The 14,976-nt window shown below is 40.8% G+C and overlaps 2 protein-coding genes across 8 annotated transcripts in view; one reads left to right on the plus strand and one right to left on the minus strand.

Annotated features, from left to right (window-relative positions):
- Positions 1-1,871: 1,871 nt before the first annotated feature.
- Positions 1,872-14,307, minus strand: DYNLT2 (dynein light chain Tctex-type 2). Its single transcript, XM_003821669.6, has 4 exons — positions 14,074-14,307; positions 6,753-6,959; positions 5,769-5,927; positions 1,872-2,964 (listed from the first exon to the last, which is right to left on the minus strand). The coding sequence occupies exons 1-4, from the start codon at positions 14,191-14,193 to the stop codon at positions 2,854-2,856; spliced, it is 597 nt and encodes a 198-aa protein (XP_003821717.1). The 5' UTR covers positions 14,194-14,307; the 3' UTR covers positions 1,872-2,853.
- The window catches only part of ERMARD (ER membrane associated RNA degradation), a 30,567-nt gene continuing 29,644 nt past the window's right edge, over positions 14,054-14,976 (plus strand). For 4 of the 7 annotated variants that reach the window (XR_004672296.3, XM_034963280.3, XM_034963282.3 and 1 more), the window contains exon 1: positions 14,156-14,398. Coding sequence is in view for 3 of the 7 variants with exons in the window: in XM_034963280.3 (XP_034819171.3) it covers positions 14,156-14,398 (243 nt within the window). In the remaining 4 variants the exon portion in view is untranslated. Of the gene's footprint in view, positions 14,399-14,976 lie in introns of all 7 variants that reach the window. The other 3 variants (XM_034963286.3, XM_063605559.1, XM_055114378.2) reach the window with 3 other exon arrangements.

The raw sequence follows: 14,976 nt of genomic DNA on the forward strand, positions 1-14,976 counted from the left end.
GATCCCCTGTCCAGTTGTGTGCCCTTGATGGAGAGACACTGTGATCATTTGGAGGAAAAGAGGCACTCTGGCCTTTTGGGTTTTCAGCATTTTTTTCATTGATTCTTTCTTATCTTCATGAGTTTGTCTAGTTTTGGTCTTTGAGGCTGCTGACCCTTAGATGGGGTTTTTGTGGGGGCTTTTGTTGTTGTTGTTGTTGTCATTTTCTGCTTGTTTGTTTTTCTTTAAATAGGCCCCTTTTCTGTAGGGCTGCTGCAGTTTGCTGGGGTGAATGGCCCTACTCATCTGATTTGCTCTTATACCTGGAGATGTCACTCAAGGAAGCTGGAAAGCAGCAAAGATGGGTGCCTGCTCCTTTTTCTGGGACCTCTGACCTTGAGGGGCACCAACCTGATGCCAGTAGGATCACTCCTGTATAGGGTATCTGACAACCCCTGTTGGAGGGTCTCACCCAGTTGGGTGACACGGGGAGCAGGACCCATCTAATGAAGCAATTTGTCCCTTAGTAGAGAGGGTGTGTTTCACTGAGGGGAACCCACTTGTCTGGGCTGCCTGGATTACTCAGAACTACCAGGAGGAGAGGCTAAGCCTGCTAGTCCACAGAGACTGCAGCCACCCCTCCCACTAGGGGCTCAGGCCCAGGGAGATCCAAATTCTGTCCCTGAGCCTCTGGCTGGAGTTATTGGAGATCCTGCAGGAAAGCCACTGAGGAAGGATGGGTCAGAGTTAGACCTGAAGAGGCACTCTGGCTGCAGACTGCCACAGCTGGTGTGTTGGGCTGTGGGGACAAGTCTTGGGATCAAGCTGTCCAGCCTGCCTGGCTCCAGCAGGGGAAAAGCGCAGCCTGGAGCTATAGAAATGGGTGCTGCCCTTCCCCTACCCAGGGGGCTTAGCATGTTAGGCAGTTGCAAGTCCCAGTGCTGGCTGCTGCCCCTCCCACAAGGAGTTCAAATGGCTTAGACATCAGGCAGCTGCAGCCAGTGCTGGCCACCCTTCCCCATGGGAGTTGGGTAAGCTTAAGCAGATTCCAGCTGAGAGGCTGTACGAATCTGCGCGTTCCAGGGTTGTGATGCTAGCCCCAGTGGCGTGGGTTTGCAAGTGGAATCTTCCGATCTGTGGGTTGCACAGTTCCATGGAAAAACAACAGTTTCCCTGGCTGGGTAGCACACTTACTCACCACCTCCCCCGGCTTGGGGGGAGGGGGTTCCCCTTCCCCATGTGGCTCTCAGGTGGGCTGCCACACCACACTGCTCTTCCTTCTCTGTGTGGGTAATGCCAGCCTTCTAGTCAATTTTGATGAGAGAACCTGGATACCTTGGTCGCTGGTGAAGGATTCACATGCTTATGCTTTGTTTCCCATAGGAGCCTCCTACATGGTGCTGCTTTCTAGTCGGCCGTCTTGGCCCCGCCCCTAGTTTTGCATGGCTGGGAGGCCTCAGGAAACTTAAAATCGTGGCGCAAGGCAAAGGGAAAGCAACGCACCTTCTTCACAAGGCAGCAGGAGGGAGCTGGAGTGATTTTCTAAGAATAATTCTGGCCAAACTTTCATGCACTCCTGCAGCCAAACTCCGTTTGGATCTATTCAGGCAGGAATCATATTTCAGCTCCTTAACTCTCATAAGTGGAAACTGACACCAACTCATTATAAAACCTAAGTGGAAAAAAAAAACCCTTCTCTGCCATTTTTATCTCCTTGTTTATAGATAATTCAACTAATAGGTATTTTTACTTGTCAATATTGACATGGTTGTTTTCAGTTCTGGTTGTAATGATGAAAATCATACTGATTATCACAGGTATTGCTTGCCTCCCACAAGTGCACACCCTGCCTCCCTGCTAGAAGAGTCCCAATTTGTACACTGGATCCACAATTCTCTCTTTTTTTTTTTTTTTTTTTAAGAGATGGAGTCTTGCCATGTTGCTCAGGCTGGTCCCAAATTCCTGGGCTAGAGCAATCCTCCCACCCTGGCCTTCCCATGTGCTGGGATTATAGGAGTGAGCCACTGTGGCTGGCAAATAGCCACACTTTTCACATGACCTCGTGCTTCAGAAAAGGTAGGCTCCAGCCCCAACCTTAAGAAGGGAATTACAACTGGTCTAGTCATAGGAACATGATTAAATTCTGTCAAGCAAAATGAATGTATGTGGAAGTCTGTGGGGAGAATAGGAAGTTTGAGAGAACCTGGATCCTTGATCAAATCCCTGGGAAATAAAATTTTCCTCATTTCTTTAAACAATTAATATGAATTTTCAGTTCTTGCATCTGAAAAAAAGATCCTAGAAGGCTCACAGAGCCTAACAGAGCCTAATAGATTAGTAAATTGACTACACACTTGTAAGCAGTTTGGCTGGAGCGGGAGGATATTAGGGAATTATGAAATATAATAACATCTTTCTTTCAAACTTGGTAATTCCTTTCAAAACAATGAATACAAAGTATTAAAATATCATCAGAAATTTCCAAAATCTATCTTAACATCTACTGAATTTGATACTTTACAAGGTTGCATTTTAATTTCCTGTAGCAAATTATCATTTTCTTAAATCTTACAAAAATGATCTTTTCCCTATACTCTACTATAAGAATTTGTATATACATACATATATACACACACAGACACACATGCATACACCTTTTATACTACTTTGGCATAATATTATGTTAGTTAATATAATAGTAAGTATAAATATAAAAATCTAGCTTCTACTTTGTTGTTAAAATAATACAATTGAAAGGCTTCAAATGAGAATAAGAATATAGCAAATCAGAAATATTATGAGGTTTACAAATATGTAAATTTCATTTATTTTTGAAAAGTTCGGAAGTAAACAATCCTTAGTACCTGTAATGAGCTATTCATAATAAAGGGCAAACACCAAGACCAGTGCCATGTAGGATTCTGCTTCGTGTTTAGCTGCGACCCAGCTGTCCCATGCAATGTCCCAGATCCATCTGCTGGCAATCTGTGAGAGAAATTTTGTAAAGACCAACTTTAGATTGAACATATTAAGAAGTAATTTTCAAATCTACACTAGTTTTTTAAAAATGAATGCATCAGTATCTCAGAAAGTATTTTTAAGATGTAATTTGTCTGGTTTTCCCTTTCATAAAGAGCCTGGAGAATGACGCTGCCCCAGCCCATCCTTCTTCTTTACCAGAGGCTGGCCTTTCTCTAAACAGAGAGAGGCTCCCTTAGCTGTGTTTCCAGGGCCAGGAGCAGAAGGCCCCTGGGAATGGGGATGTAGTGGCTCTGCATACAGCATGACTCTGCCATGTAGTCCATGATAAGGAAGTCTTCCCACCCTTTAAAGATTTTCAGCCAAAAAGGTTTGTCAGGGCCTTGCCTTGAAATGAAGAAATGGCATTAACTATACAAGTAGGCTGTTACGGACAATTCTAACTCCTTTTCTCTGTGTACAAACCCATATGTGATCTGATTCCAGCCCACTTCTTTGTGGAGGATCTAAAATGGCCCCAATTTTTTTTTTTTTGAGACATAGTTTCACTCTTATTTCCCAGGCTAGAGTGTAATGGCGTGATCTCGGTTCACTGCAACCTCCACCTCCTGAGTTCAAGTGATTCTCCTGCCTCAGCCTCCTGAGTAGCTGGGATTACAGGTGCCTGCCACCACGTCCAGCTAATTTTTGTATTTTTAGTAGAGATGGGGTTTCACCATGTTGACCAAGCTGCTTGAACTCCTGACCTCAGCTGATCCACCCGCGTCAACCTCCCAAAGTGCTGGGATTACAGACATGAGCTACCACGTCTGGCCGAAAAAGGCCCAAATTCTTTATGGCTTCTCCTGTTAGGAAGTTGACTTTATGTCCCCACCCTGTGAATAAGTCTTGGCCTTGTGACTTGCTATGAGTTGTAAAATATGACACTGTGAAACTTCCAAGCAAGGCCTTCAGAGGTCTTGTAGCTTCTGCTCTCACACTCGTGGAACACTATGCTGAGACCCCCATGTTATGAAAGCCCACTCAACCTACTGGAGGATGCTGGCTCACATGCAGGAGAACCCAGGTGCCCAGGCCACAGCTAGCCCACCAGTCAGACAAGTGACAGAAGCCGTCTTGGACCTGCAGGCCCAGGTAAGTCATTAGAGGGCTACAAGTGCATCAATGAGACCAGCAGAAAAGCCAAGTAGCTGACCCAGGCTGAGCTGACTCACCGAAAGTAAGCAAATACATGGCTGTTGTTATAAGATACTCAGTTCTGGGGTGGTTTGTTGTACAATAATATAAGCTGAAACATTCCCCCACTGCACATCATGCCACTATCTACTAGCTACTAGTCCAGCTACACTTGTTACATATCAAGCACACCAAGTCATCCCTGCCTCAGGATCTTTGCACTTGAAGTTTTCTCTGCTTGGAACATTCTCCCTTCTCTTTGGTATAGCTGGTTCCTTCTCATCTGAACATCAGAGGGTTCTCCCTTCTCTAAACAATCCCAAGTAGCCACTCTGCTACTCTGTCATATCCCTACCTTAATGTTCTCTTTGTAGCACTTATCATCTAGAACATCCCTATTTCTTAAGTCTGTATGTCATATGTGGTGCAGCTTCTCTTCTCCATGGGAGCCAGGACGGTTCTTTCTTGCTGACTGGCGGTTCTCTCGCCAGTACCCCTCTGCCAGTCCAGGTCCCCCTCCCCATGCTTCATCATGCAGTCCACTCCTCTATGGAACCTCTACAGATTCTTCCAAACACAGCTTTTTCTCTCTTTTCTCTCCAACTCCCACATATTCCTTACCAACTCCTTACATAATTACACAGCCTAGTGATATTATCTCTTTATTAATAAATAATGTTAATAATTACCTTGCTGTTTATTGAGGGCTCTGTGCTGGTGATTATGTTAAGGATTTTAATACAGATAATTTCATTTAATCTTCACAACAGCTCTAGGAAGCCAGTTTTATCATCATCATTTTATAGATGAAGAAACTGTGCCGAGGCCACAGCCAGCAAGTGTGGCAGAGGTGATCTGACTCCAAAACCCAGGCTGTTTACATTATCCCTATCATTTTATTTCCCTGAATTCTAAATTGTGCTGCTTTATCTCCTTAAGTAGAGTAAAATCTCCTTGAGAATCATGGTCTGTGTTTTATCATTCCTTGATTTTCCTTAGTACCTAACACCTATTAGTGCCCAAAATAAATTTACTGGTTAACTTAAATGACATTAAACTGTCAAAATTGATATGATCAAGGAACAGAATAGCAGTGCAATTTAATAAATTAGTAGTACCAAATTGCTACTTCTAGGTTTGTACTTTTCTTTCTTTTTTCTTTCTTTCTTTTTTTTTTTTTTTTGAGTCTGTTGCCCAGGCTGGAGTGCAGTGGAGTGAACTCGGGCCACTGCAACCTCCGCTTCCCAGTTTCAAGTGAGTCTCCTGCCTTAGCCTCCCGAGTAGCTGGGAATACAGGCACCCACCACCATGCCCAGCTAATTTTTGTATTTTTAGTAGAGACGGGGTTTCAGCATGTTAGCCAGGCTGGTCTCAAACTCCTGACCTCAGGTGATCCACCTGCCTCAGCCTCCCAAACTGCTGGGATTACAGGCATGAGCCAACGCACCCAGCTGGCTTGTACTTTTCAAATAATTTACAGTGAAATAAATATACTTAACAACATGATACTTTCCTTCAAAAAGTACCTCAGAATCTATGGCATGCCCTTGAGTCATCACAATAAAAATCAAATCACTAGGGAGGAGATGCCTTATAGTTCTAATTGCTAGATCCTGTATCAATGGGGTACTTACATTTATTGCTTGGCCAGTCTTTTGAATAAATAATACTTTTATAATGAACTTATAACGGTGGTACCCAAATTCTTTGACTGCTAACAGTATGCGGTCTGCCAATTCAAGTGACAAGTGAGAGAATACTTTATCATCATATTTGACATCTTTAAGACTTTCCTTTAAGAAAATTTAAGAAAAATACTTTTATTTTCAAACCAAATATTTTCTATATAAAAATTCAAGTAGAAAACATGTCTAAATAATATATATATAACTGTTTTAAAATAAATATATTCCTAACTAAATAATATTAAATAAATTTTATGCTTACCTATTTCAGTAACAATTTTGAGGAATATTTATTGGGGTTTTCAAATTATATTCAATTACTTTTCATTATCGATACAAGCTGTAAGTTGTAATTTACTAGACTACTCTGCCAAACAGTCAATAGACACAAGGAGATTTTCTAAAGAAGACTTCTAGAAGGTAAAGGAAATTCTTAGGTAAAGGAAAGAAACCTTTTTAAATTTATACATTTATTAAAATTCAGATTTTGGTTTTCTTATACTGAAGATTACTTGGACTCAGAACCTGTACCAAGTCACTGCCCTGCTCAGTGGGCTCATATTAAAACTACTTCTTTCCAGCCCTCCCTGTAGTCTCTCACTCCACTAATTTTTATCTGGCCTCCAGGAAAATGAAATCAAAGATTTCTAACCATGTTTATTAATAAATTAATGTATAGCTTGAAGGAAATGGACGTGGCTTGTGGACTATAAAGCATTACTCTTACAAAGGAGCAGAACTGGACACCTAGCAGACAGACTACACATCTCTGATTAACTGACTTGTTGTGCCTGCACCAATGACACAATGCCTTCTGGTTCTAGTGACAACTGCATGAGCCAATTCCTGGAATAAATTTCTTCGTATATATAATTTCTGTTTCTCTGTAGAACCCTCATACAATACTGCTATCATATATATTTATCAACCTACTGTTAGTATCTGCTGGACTTTAGTTTCTACTGAATGAGCTTGGAATTTCTTCAATGGCTCCATTCTATATGAATTAGCAAACTTTAATTTTGCCAGGGCACTCTTCCATTCTTTACCTATATCAGCAATTGAGTCATCAAAAGGAGGCTCCACATACTGAACATCGTGAATTGACTCTCTCAGTCTTTCTCTTACAATCTGTGTATACTGGAGGAGAAAGAGAGAGGGGAAGAGAGAAAGGCAGAAAGATTACTTTTTAAACTGTAAATGAGTTTTCAGATTAAATAACCCTGTACAGTGGGACAGGGCTCACACAAAGCTTGGAAATTTGTTAAACAGATTTCTACAATAATGTGGTTGCTAAATCCTAGATTCACTCCTGGCTATCAATTTGGCAAAAAAAAATAGGAATACTATTTATTCTTTTATCTATACTCACAAACATATACATACAAATTGCATGCATATATTTAGAATATCCATGGATGATCCAAAGGAACTAGAAACAAGAGTGGCCTCCAGGGAGGGCAACTGAGTGGCTATGGGATGGAGATATAGGGAAAACCTTTCTTCCTCCCTACCCTGAGATTATGAAAATATTATCCTTCATTGTCTTAAAATTTTATTTTACTTCATTTACTTATTTTTAAATAATACAATTATGTAGATAGCACATTCATAAGTCTTAAGGTGAAAAGACACCAAAAGAGCATTGATTTGATATATATATCAGTTCATGCTTTTGACATGAAACATCCATTCTGTGACATCCAATATGCATTAATGAAATATTTGCTTAGTGCCCAATATGTCCCAGATAAATGCTCTAACCTCTTAAGTTAAAGCAGTAAGCTTCATTTTATTAATAGCCAGGAATTTCTTTTTCTTGCCTAATTGCTTGGCTAGAACTTCCAGCTCTATGTTGAAAAGAAGTGGCAAAAGTGGACATCCTTGCTTTGTTACTAATATTACAGGAAAAGCTTTCAGTGTTTCCCCATCGAGTATGATGTTTGCTGTGAAGTTTGTTTTTTTTTTTTTTTTTTTTTTTTTTTTGAGACAGAGTCTTGCTCAGTCGCCCAGGCTGGAGTGCAGTGGCGTGATCTTGGCTCACTGCAACCTCTGCCTCCTAGGTTGAAGTTATTCTTCTGCCTCAGCCTCCTGAGTAGCTGGGACTACAGGTGCATGCCACCACTCCCAACTAATTTTGTTGTTGTTGTTGTATTTTTAGTAGAGACAGGGTTTCACCATGTTAGCCAGGATGGTCTTGATCTCCTGACCTCGTGATCCACCTGCCTTGGCCTCCCAAAATGCTAGGATTACAGACATGAGCCACTGCACCCGGCATTTGCTGTGCAGTTTTCATATAGAGCTTTTATTAGGTTGAAGTAGTTTCCTCCTATTTCTAGTTTTTGGGGTGTTTTTATAATAAAAGAGTGTTGAATTTGACATATGCTTTTTCTTCATCAATTGAGATTTATCATGTGGTTTATTTCATTTAGTTAATGTGGTGTATTACCTTGATTGATTTTCATATGTTGGACCATCCTTGCTTTCCAGGAACAAATTTCACTTGGCCTCGGTGTCAAATCCTTTAAATAAAATGCTGAATTCAGTTTGCTAGTATTTCGTTTAGAATTTTTGCATCAGTGTTAATACATGATACAGGTCTGTAATTTGCTTTTTTTGTAGCATCTTTGTCTGCCTTTGGTATTAGGGTAATGCTGACTTCACAGAATGAGTTAGACAGTATTCTCTCTGCTTTTATCTTCTGAAAGAGATTGTAATAATTGATATAACTTTTTCCTTAAATGCTTGGTAGAATTCACCAAGGAAATCACCTGAACCTGGTGATTTCTGCTTTGGAAGACTGTTATTGATTCAAGTTTTAAAAACAGATATATGCTTATTCAGATTATCTATTTCTTTTTGTATGACTTTTGGGAAATTGCATCTTTCAAGGAATTGGTCCATTTCATCTAGGTTATCAAATTTCTGGGCACAGAATTGTTCATAATATTCTTTCATTATATTTATAGTGTTCATGTAATTTCTAGCAATATCCTGACTTGCATTTCTGCTATTAGTAATGTGTGTCCTCTCTTTCTTAGCCTGCATAGAGGCTTATAGATTTTATTGATCTTTCCAAAGAAAAAGCTTTTGGTTTAGTTGGTACCTGATTTCAATTTCATCAATTTCTGCTATAATTTTTATTATTTCTTTTCTTCTTGGATTTAATTTGTTCTTCTTTTTCTAGTTTCTTTGAGGCTTATTTTAGCTGTTTCTTCTTTTCTAATATATGCACACATTCAATACTATACATTTCCTTCCAACCCGTTTTTGCTGCACTCTACAAATTTTGATATGTTTTCATTTTTATTTAGCTCAAAATATTTTTTAAATTTGAGATTTCTTCTTTTGTAACAGTGTTTTTTGATGTGTAGCATTTCTAGTTCTTTCTTAGGATTTCCATTTCTATGCTTACATTGCTCATCCGTTCTTGCATGCTATTTTGTCAACTACAGCCCTTTAACATATTAATCATAGTTACTTAAATTGTGATAATTCCAACATCCCTGCCATGTCTGGTTCTGCTGCTCACTCTGTGTGTTTGTTGTTGTTTTTAGTATGCCTAATTTTTTTCCTGATAGCCAGACATGATTCACCAGGTAAAGAAACTGCTGTTAACAAGGCCTCTGGCAATGTGCTGGTAATGTATTAACGGAGAGGAAGCATTCTGTAGTTGTATGACTAGGTATTTTAGTGAACCTGTGCTTCTGGACTGTGAACTTCACATATGTTTCTGAGTTTTTTGTTTTTTTCCCTACTTGCTTAAGTCACACAGGATGGCTAAGGAGGGCTGGAGTGAGGTCACAGAGCAAACTGCTGCTTGTCAATCTACTTTTGGGGGCAGCAGTTTGTCCTGTGACCTCACTTTTCTTACGGATCTAAGAAGAGTTAATTTTTTCAGTTTGTTCAGCTTTTTACTTGTTAGGACATAGTAGGGACTTTAAGGAAGCTGGAAGTCTTACCTTTGCTTTTTGAACGATATTTTAGCTGAGTATAGAATTCTAGGTTGTTAGTCATTTTCTTTCAATCCTTAAAGATGATGCTTCGATGTCTTCTGTCTTGCATTGTTTCTGAGAAGTATGCTGTCATTTTGTCTGTTTCTATGTGTGTAACGTTCCTTTGTTCTAGTTGCCTTTAAATTTTTAAGTCACTGGTTTCAAGCAATTTTATTATTCTATGTCTTGGCATAATTTTCTTCATGTGTCTTGTGCTTGGAGTTCACTGAGCCTCTTAGATTTGTGGGTTTATAGTTTTCAACAAATTTGAAAATTTCTCATTCCTTATTTCTTCCAGTACTTTTTGTCTGTCCTCTCTCACCTCATTTGGGGACTCAAATTATAAGAATGTTAGGCAACTTTAAGTTCTGTCAAAGCTCATTGACATCGTGTAATATTTTTTCAGCATCCTCCCCCAATTTCCACATCTCTAAATGTCCTTTCTTCTGCACTGTTGAATCTGCTGTTAATACCATTTAGTGTATTTTCATCCCTGACATAGTATTTTTCATCTACAGAAGTTCGATTTGAATTTAACATGCTCAGTCTTTCTCTACACTCTTAAATATATGGAATGTAATTATAATAACTTCATAATATGATTAAATTTGACGAAAACTAATAACTCTCTTAACTACTTTAATGTCTGTTTATACTAATTCTATTTTTGTGTAATTTCTGGGCTGTTTTTACTGCTTCTTCAATTTTGAACTTTATTTTTGTGCTTTTCTGTAGGTCTATTAATATTTAAAGACCAGACAGTGTGAATTTTACCTTCTTATAGGCTGGATATTTTTGTATTCCTAAGACTCTTGAGCTTTCTTCTAGAACAAAGACATTTGGAAACAGTTTAATCCTCTTTAGCCTTGCTTCTCAACCTTGATAAGCCAGATCAGAGAACTTGTTCTCTATTTTTTCCCACTACTGAGGCAATACACATCTTAACACGCTAACCAAAGCCCTGTATTTTTCATGATTTTCCACTTTTTCTGGTGGGAACACGTCCAAGGATTTTTTTTCTGTTCCTTTTGGGTGATTCTTTCTCCACCTCCACTCTCCACCTTTGGTGAGAAGCTTCCTCACCAGATGCACTGCTGCACTCAGCTGAATATTCTGGGAAACCCTCTGCAGGTCTTTGGGGCGGTTTGTGCAGCCCTGTCTTAATACTCTGCTCTCCAGTCTCATGCTACCTTGGCTTCCCAGGCTCCTAACTCCTTTTGAAATAAAGGAGGCCTTTCCTTGTGTTGTAGCCTGGAAACTCTCACCAGGCAATTAAGGTGGGGGCAATATTGGGGTTCACCTTACCTATTTCTCATCTCTCGGAAATCACTCTCTTGTCCTGCCTGACACCTAAATCAATGGAAACAATTGTCCCATACATTTTTGTGTGTTACTCTAAGTAGTTTCTGATAAGAATTACTCCATATTGGCTGCGAGTAGAAGTCCCTCACCATAAATAAATCTCTTCTTGTGATCATCTGTCAGGCTTCTGTGTCTCTTAACTGCAAAAGCAGCATTATTAGCTCCCTAAACCTCTTAAAAACAAAATCATTTTGTTCTTGTTTATTAAGAGAATGCTTCTCTAAGGCAGTGATTGGGACCTTCCTTTCCTCCACAATATACTCAAGGGATGCAACTACATAGTATCATTAACAGCGGCTTTCAACTGCAATGATTCTTAAGGAAATGGGGCATTCATGTGTGGCCTGAAAATAACCATTAATGCTTCTAATATGCTGAAAATTTACATCTGTACCATTTCTCCTTTGTGTATAATATTGGCTGACTTGCTATACTTATTAAGAGTATTTTATTCCTTTTATTAAGAATCTTTATAATCTTTTTAAAATTGGGAATAGGCTTTAAATATGATCAACTTTTTGGCATCTAATAATACCTGAGTTTCTACTGATATAGCATTTCCTTATATTGAGCCTACATATAGCCCTAAAATAAAATGAGCTTGGGCAGGAGATATTACTTTTATTTCTAAATGCCACATGCTAGTGTTTAAGATTTTTTTCTTTTCTGAGACAAGAGTCTCACTCTGTTGCCCAGGCTGGAGTGCAGTGGCATGATCTCGGCTCACTGCAACTTCCTCCTCCCGGGTTCAAGCAATTCTCGTGCCTCAGCCTCCCTGAGTAGCTGGGATTACAGGTGCCTACCACCAAGCCCGGCTAATTTTTGTATTTTTAGTAGAGACGGGGTTTTGGCATGTTGGCCAGGCTGGTTTTGAACTCCTGACCTCAGGTGATCCATCCGCCTTGGCCTCCCAAAGTGGGGATTACATGCATGGGCCACTGCACCTGGCTGTATTTAAGAATTTCAATGCATGTGCACAAGTGAGAACAATCAAGTTTTCCAATTTTAGTAATCTACTTCGCATTTTGTTACCTTTGATCGCAACAACAGGAACTCATTCGTGTTAAGCCAAAGTATAATTTATTGGAAAGATACAGTTTACATAACAGCAGAGAAGGCTGATGAACCAGATTCAGAAAGACACAGGGAACACTTTAGCTTCTCATCTTCAATGTGAATAAACCTCAATCATTTTCTTTGCATTATTTCAAAGAATTCATCTAATTAGCTTAGTTTGGGTCTCATCCTCATTAAAACGTTAAGGGAAGTAGCTGACAATCTCACCAAAGCTCTATACAATTGCAGATGAGTTAATTCTCTAAAAGTTAACTGAGGTGCTACCACTAGAAAAAAAGAAATGGAGGCAAGACAGATAAAATCAAGAGATGGTCATATTGATGAAACGGTTATGTCTTAAATTTTCCTATGCTCCAAAATAGGGAAATTAACAGCTACCTTAAATTAGAAATAACTAAGTGAACAGTTTCCTCAGGTACATTTAGTGAGCATTTGTAGAGTCCTTTCTCAACTTCTTCCCAATTATTGTTCTATTCAAATTTCTCACCTCTAAAAGAATCAACTTTAAAGATAGCTATAATTGATCACATCCATATCAAATACTAATAATTACTTTGGTCCATGTCCCCTCACTCCCAGATTTTAACCTATATACCAGGTGCACCTATGTGTCTCCTCATTTTGAGTTCAGGCTCATTGAATTTTAAAGACCACTTCAGACCTCAGATAGGCAGTAAGTTTATAAAAGCCACCCTTGTCTGCCTCAATATATAGAAATTTTTCTTTACTGTTGGTGACCTATCTGTTACTCAGACTCATTGCCAAGAAATACAGCATAGTGTTTGGGAGTGTGAAGTTTTAAGTCCAACTGATTTAGGTTTCTAGCCCTGCTCTGCTCTTTTTCTTAGCTGTGTAAACTTGGCCTGTTTACTTTTCCTCCTTTATTTAGTTCGTTCTTTCCTCTGTAAAATGTAGACACCAGGGAAACAAGAACCTGAAATTTCGCCATTATTTTGAGAATTCTCTTTTTAAGAGTAATCTTAAAATGTTTTAGGGTCTTCAAAAAATTGTTTTGCCTGTCATCTCTATCTTCATCCTATTACAGGTCCACGAAGTAAGTACGAAGAGAAACCAGTATAGGCCAACTGGACCGAGTACTAGCATACAGGTTCTGGTCCCAGCTCTATCATTACAGCTTTGTATCCTTGGGCAAACTAATTTTCTGTTAAAGTATCAATAAAATATAGAGTCTTTAATACATTAACGGTTTTCAAAGCCTAATCATATAGAAATACCTGTTATACCACCAATAAAACTGAATAATGACCCTTTCCATCAATATCAGTAAGTTTTGGACAGGGTATTTTCAACTTAAGTTTTTTTCTCCTGTACATTCTTCAAATATCCAGACTGCTGATGTTTTAAAAACCCAAAACATGGCGCTATTCTGCCTGGTTTATCAAATTATTTTTTTAATACAACACACACTCATTTTTCGCTAGCAAAACTGCTTATAATGGCACTAAATACACTAACATACTGTGTTTTAGTACAAAGCAATAATACTCAGAGTACTCTCAGGAAATCCGCAAGCTGAGTAAATTTGAAAAGAAGATCTTGTAACCACCCTTCCAATCGACTTATGTAGGGTTCTATGGCCCTAATTAAAAAACAAGAAAACTTTAGCACTCAAGTCCAAAGGGGACTGCCCAACTCAGTCTCAGGCTTCAATTTCGCATCTGGGGGAAAAAGAAACACAAAAGGGAAATGCTGCCTCCTTGGCTCTGGGGGTGGTGACGGGAGCGGGGCCCACTGGGGAGCGATTTCAATTAAACGGTCGGACATAGCCGTCTCGGGCCCCTAGCAGTCTCCGCACTCACTGCCTCCTTCTCGAACATGCTAGGCCTCCTTTCTTTCCTAGGCGTCACCGGAGCCTGCTGAGGGGTCTGGTTCGGGGTCTGGATGGGGCTCGACTTCACGCCTCGGCCTCGCTTCTCCATCTCGCTCTGTTCTCCAAGACGCCCACCGGCTCCCCTTCACCGCCGGCGGTCAAACGCCCTAGCCAGTCCCGCGAGGGCGGAAGTCTCCCACCTGCGCCTCGTACGGTCGGAAGTGCCCGCCAGGGCTCCAAGACGCCTGGAGGAGGGGCGCGCAGGCGCCTGCGTCATTCACGCGCGCCGCAGCGGGGCACCGGAAGTTATGGAGGTAGGGCTGGTGTAGGGCCCGGTTCGATCCCGAGCTAGGCAAGGAGTCGGCGCCAGGCTGGGTGGTGCTCGGCTACGCGGAGTGGGCGAGCGAGCACGCGCCTGCGGTGGCCGGCGGTCCCGCGCTGGAGGGCGCTGGCGACGTCGCGGCCCTGGCCTCTGTGGTGGTATCGGACGCTCGGCCCTGCAAGACGCCTGGCGGGCCCTGCCGGCCTCCCTGGGCCAGGCTCGGTTTCTCCGTCGCCTCCTGGCCCTGAGCTGGAACGCGGCGGACGGTCAGGGAGGGCTGTGCGCGGTGGCGCGGGGGCGGAAAGCCGCAGGTCGGGCTCTCACCTGACCGTGGCTCGTTCCTAGAAGCGCTGTTTCCTAGTCGCTGCCTGTAGCGTCCACACTCGGACAGTAAATTTGTGTTCATCGCTTTTAGACCATTTGAGTCCCTATAAAACTCATCACGACGGCCTCACTGACCTCGTGTCAGGAGATCTGGTTGTATGTGGTTGCCTCATAATAAAGATTTATTTATTTTTCCTCCCTGAGGCAATTAAATATCAAACGCCTATCATCAGCAGTAACGACAGC

This window comes from Pan paniscus, chromosome 5 (genome assembly GCF_029289425.2).
Source record: "Pan paniscus chromosome 5, NHGRI_mPanPan1-v2.0_pri, whole genome shotgun sequence".
Lineage (NCBI taxonomy): Eukaryota > Metazoa > Chordata > Mammalia > Primates > Hominidae > Pan > Pan paniscus.

Bases quoted from the DNA above. Each gene is read 5' to 3' on its own strand.
- DYNLT2 (XM_003821669.6), bottom strand. From the start codon at position 14,193: ATGGAGAAGCGAGGCCGAGGCGTGAAGTCGAGCCCCATCCAGACCCCG. The intron at 6,960-14,073 runs GTGAGTGCGGAG...TTTCTCCTCCAG, and splicing joins GCATGTTCGAGAAGGAGGCA to TATACACAGATTGTAAGAGA. The intron at 5,928-6,752 runs GTAGGTTGATAA...ATTTTCTTAAAG, and splicing joins AAGTCCAGCAGATACTAACA to GAAAGTCTTAAAGATGTCAA.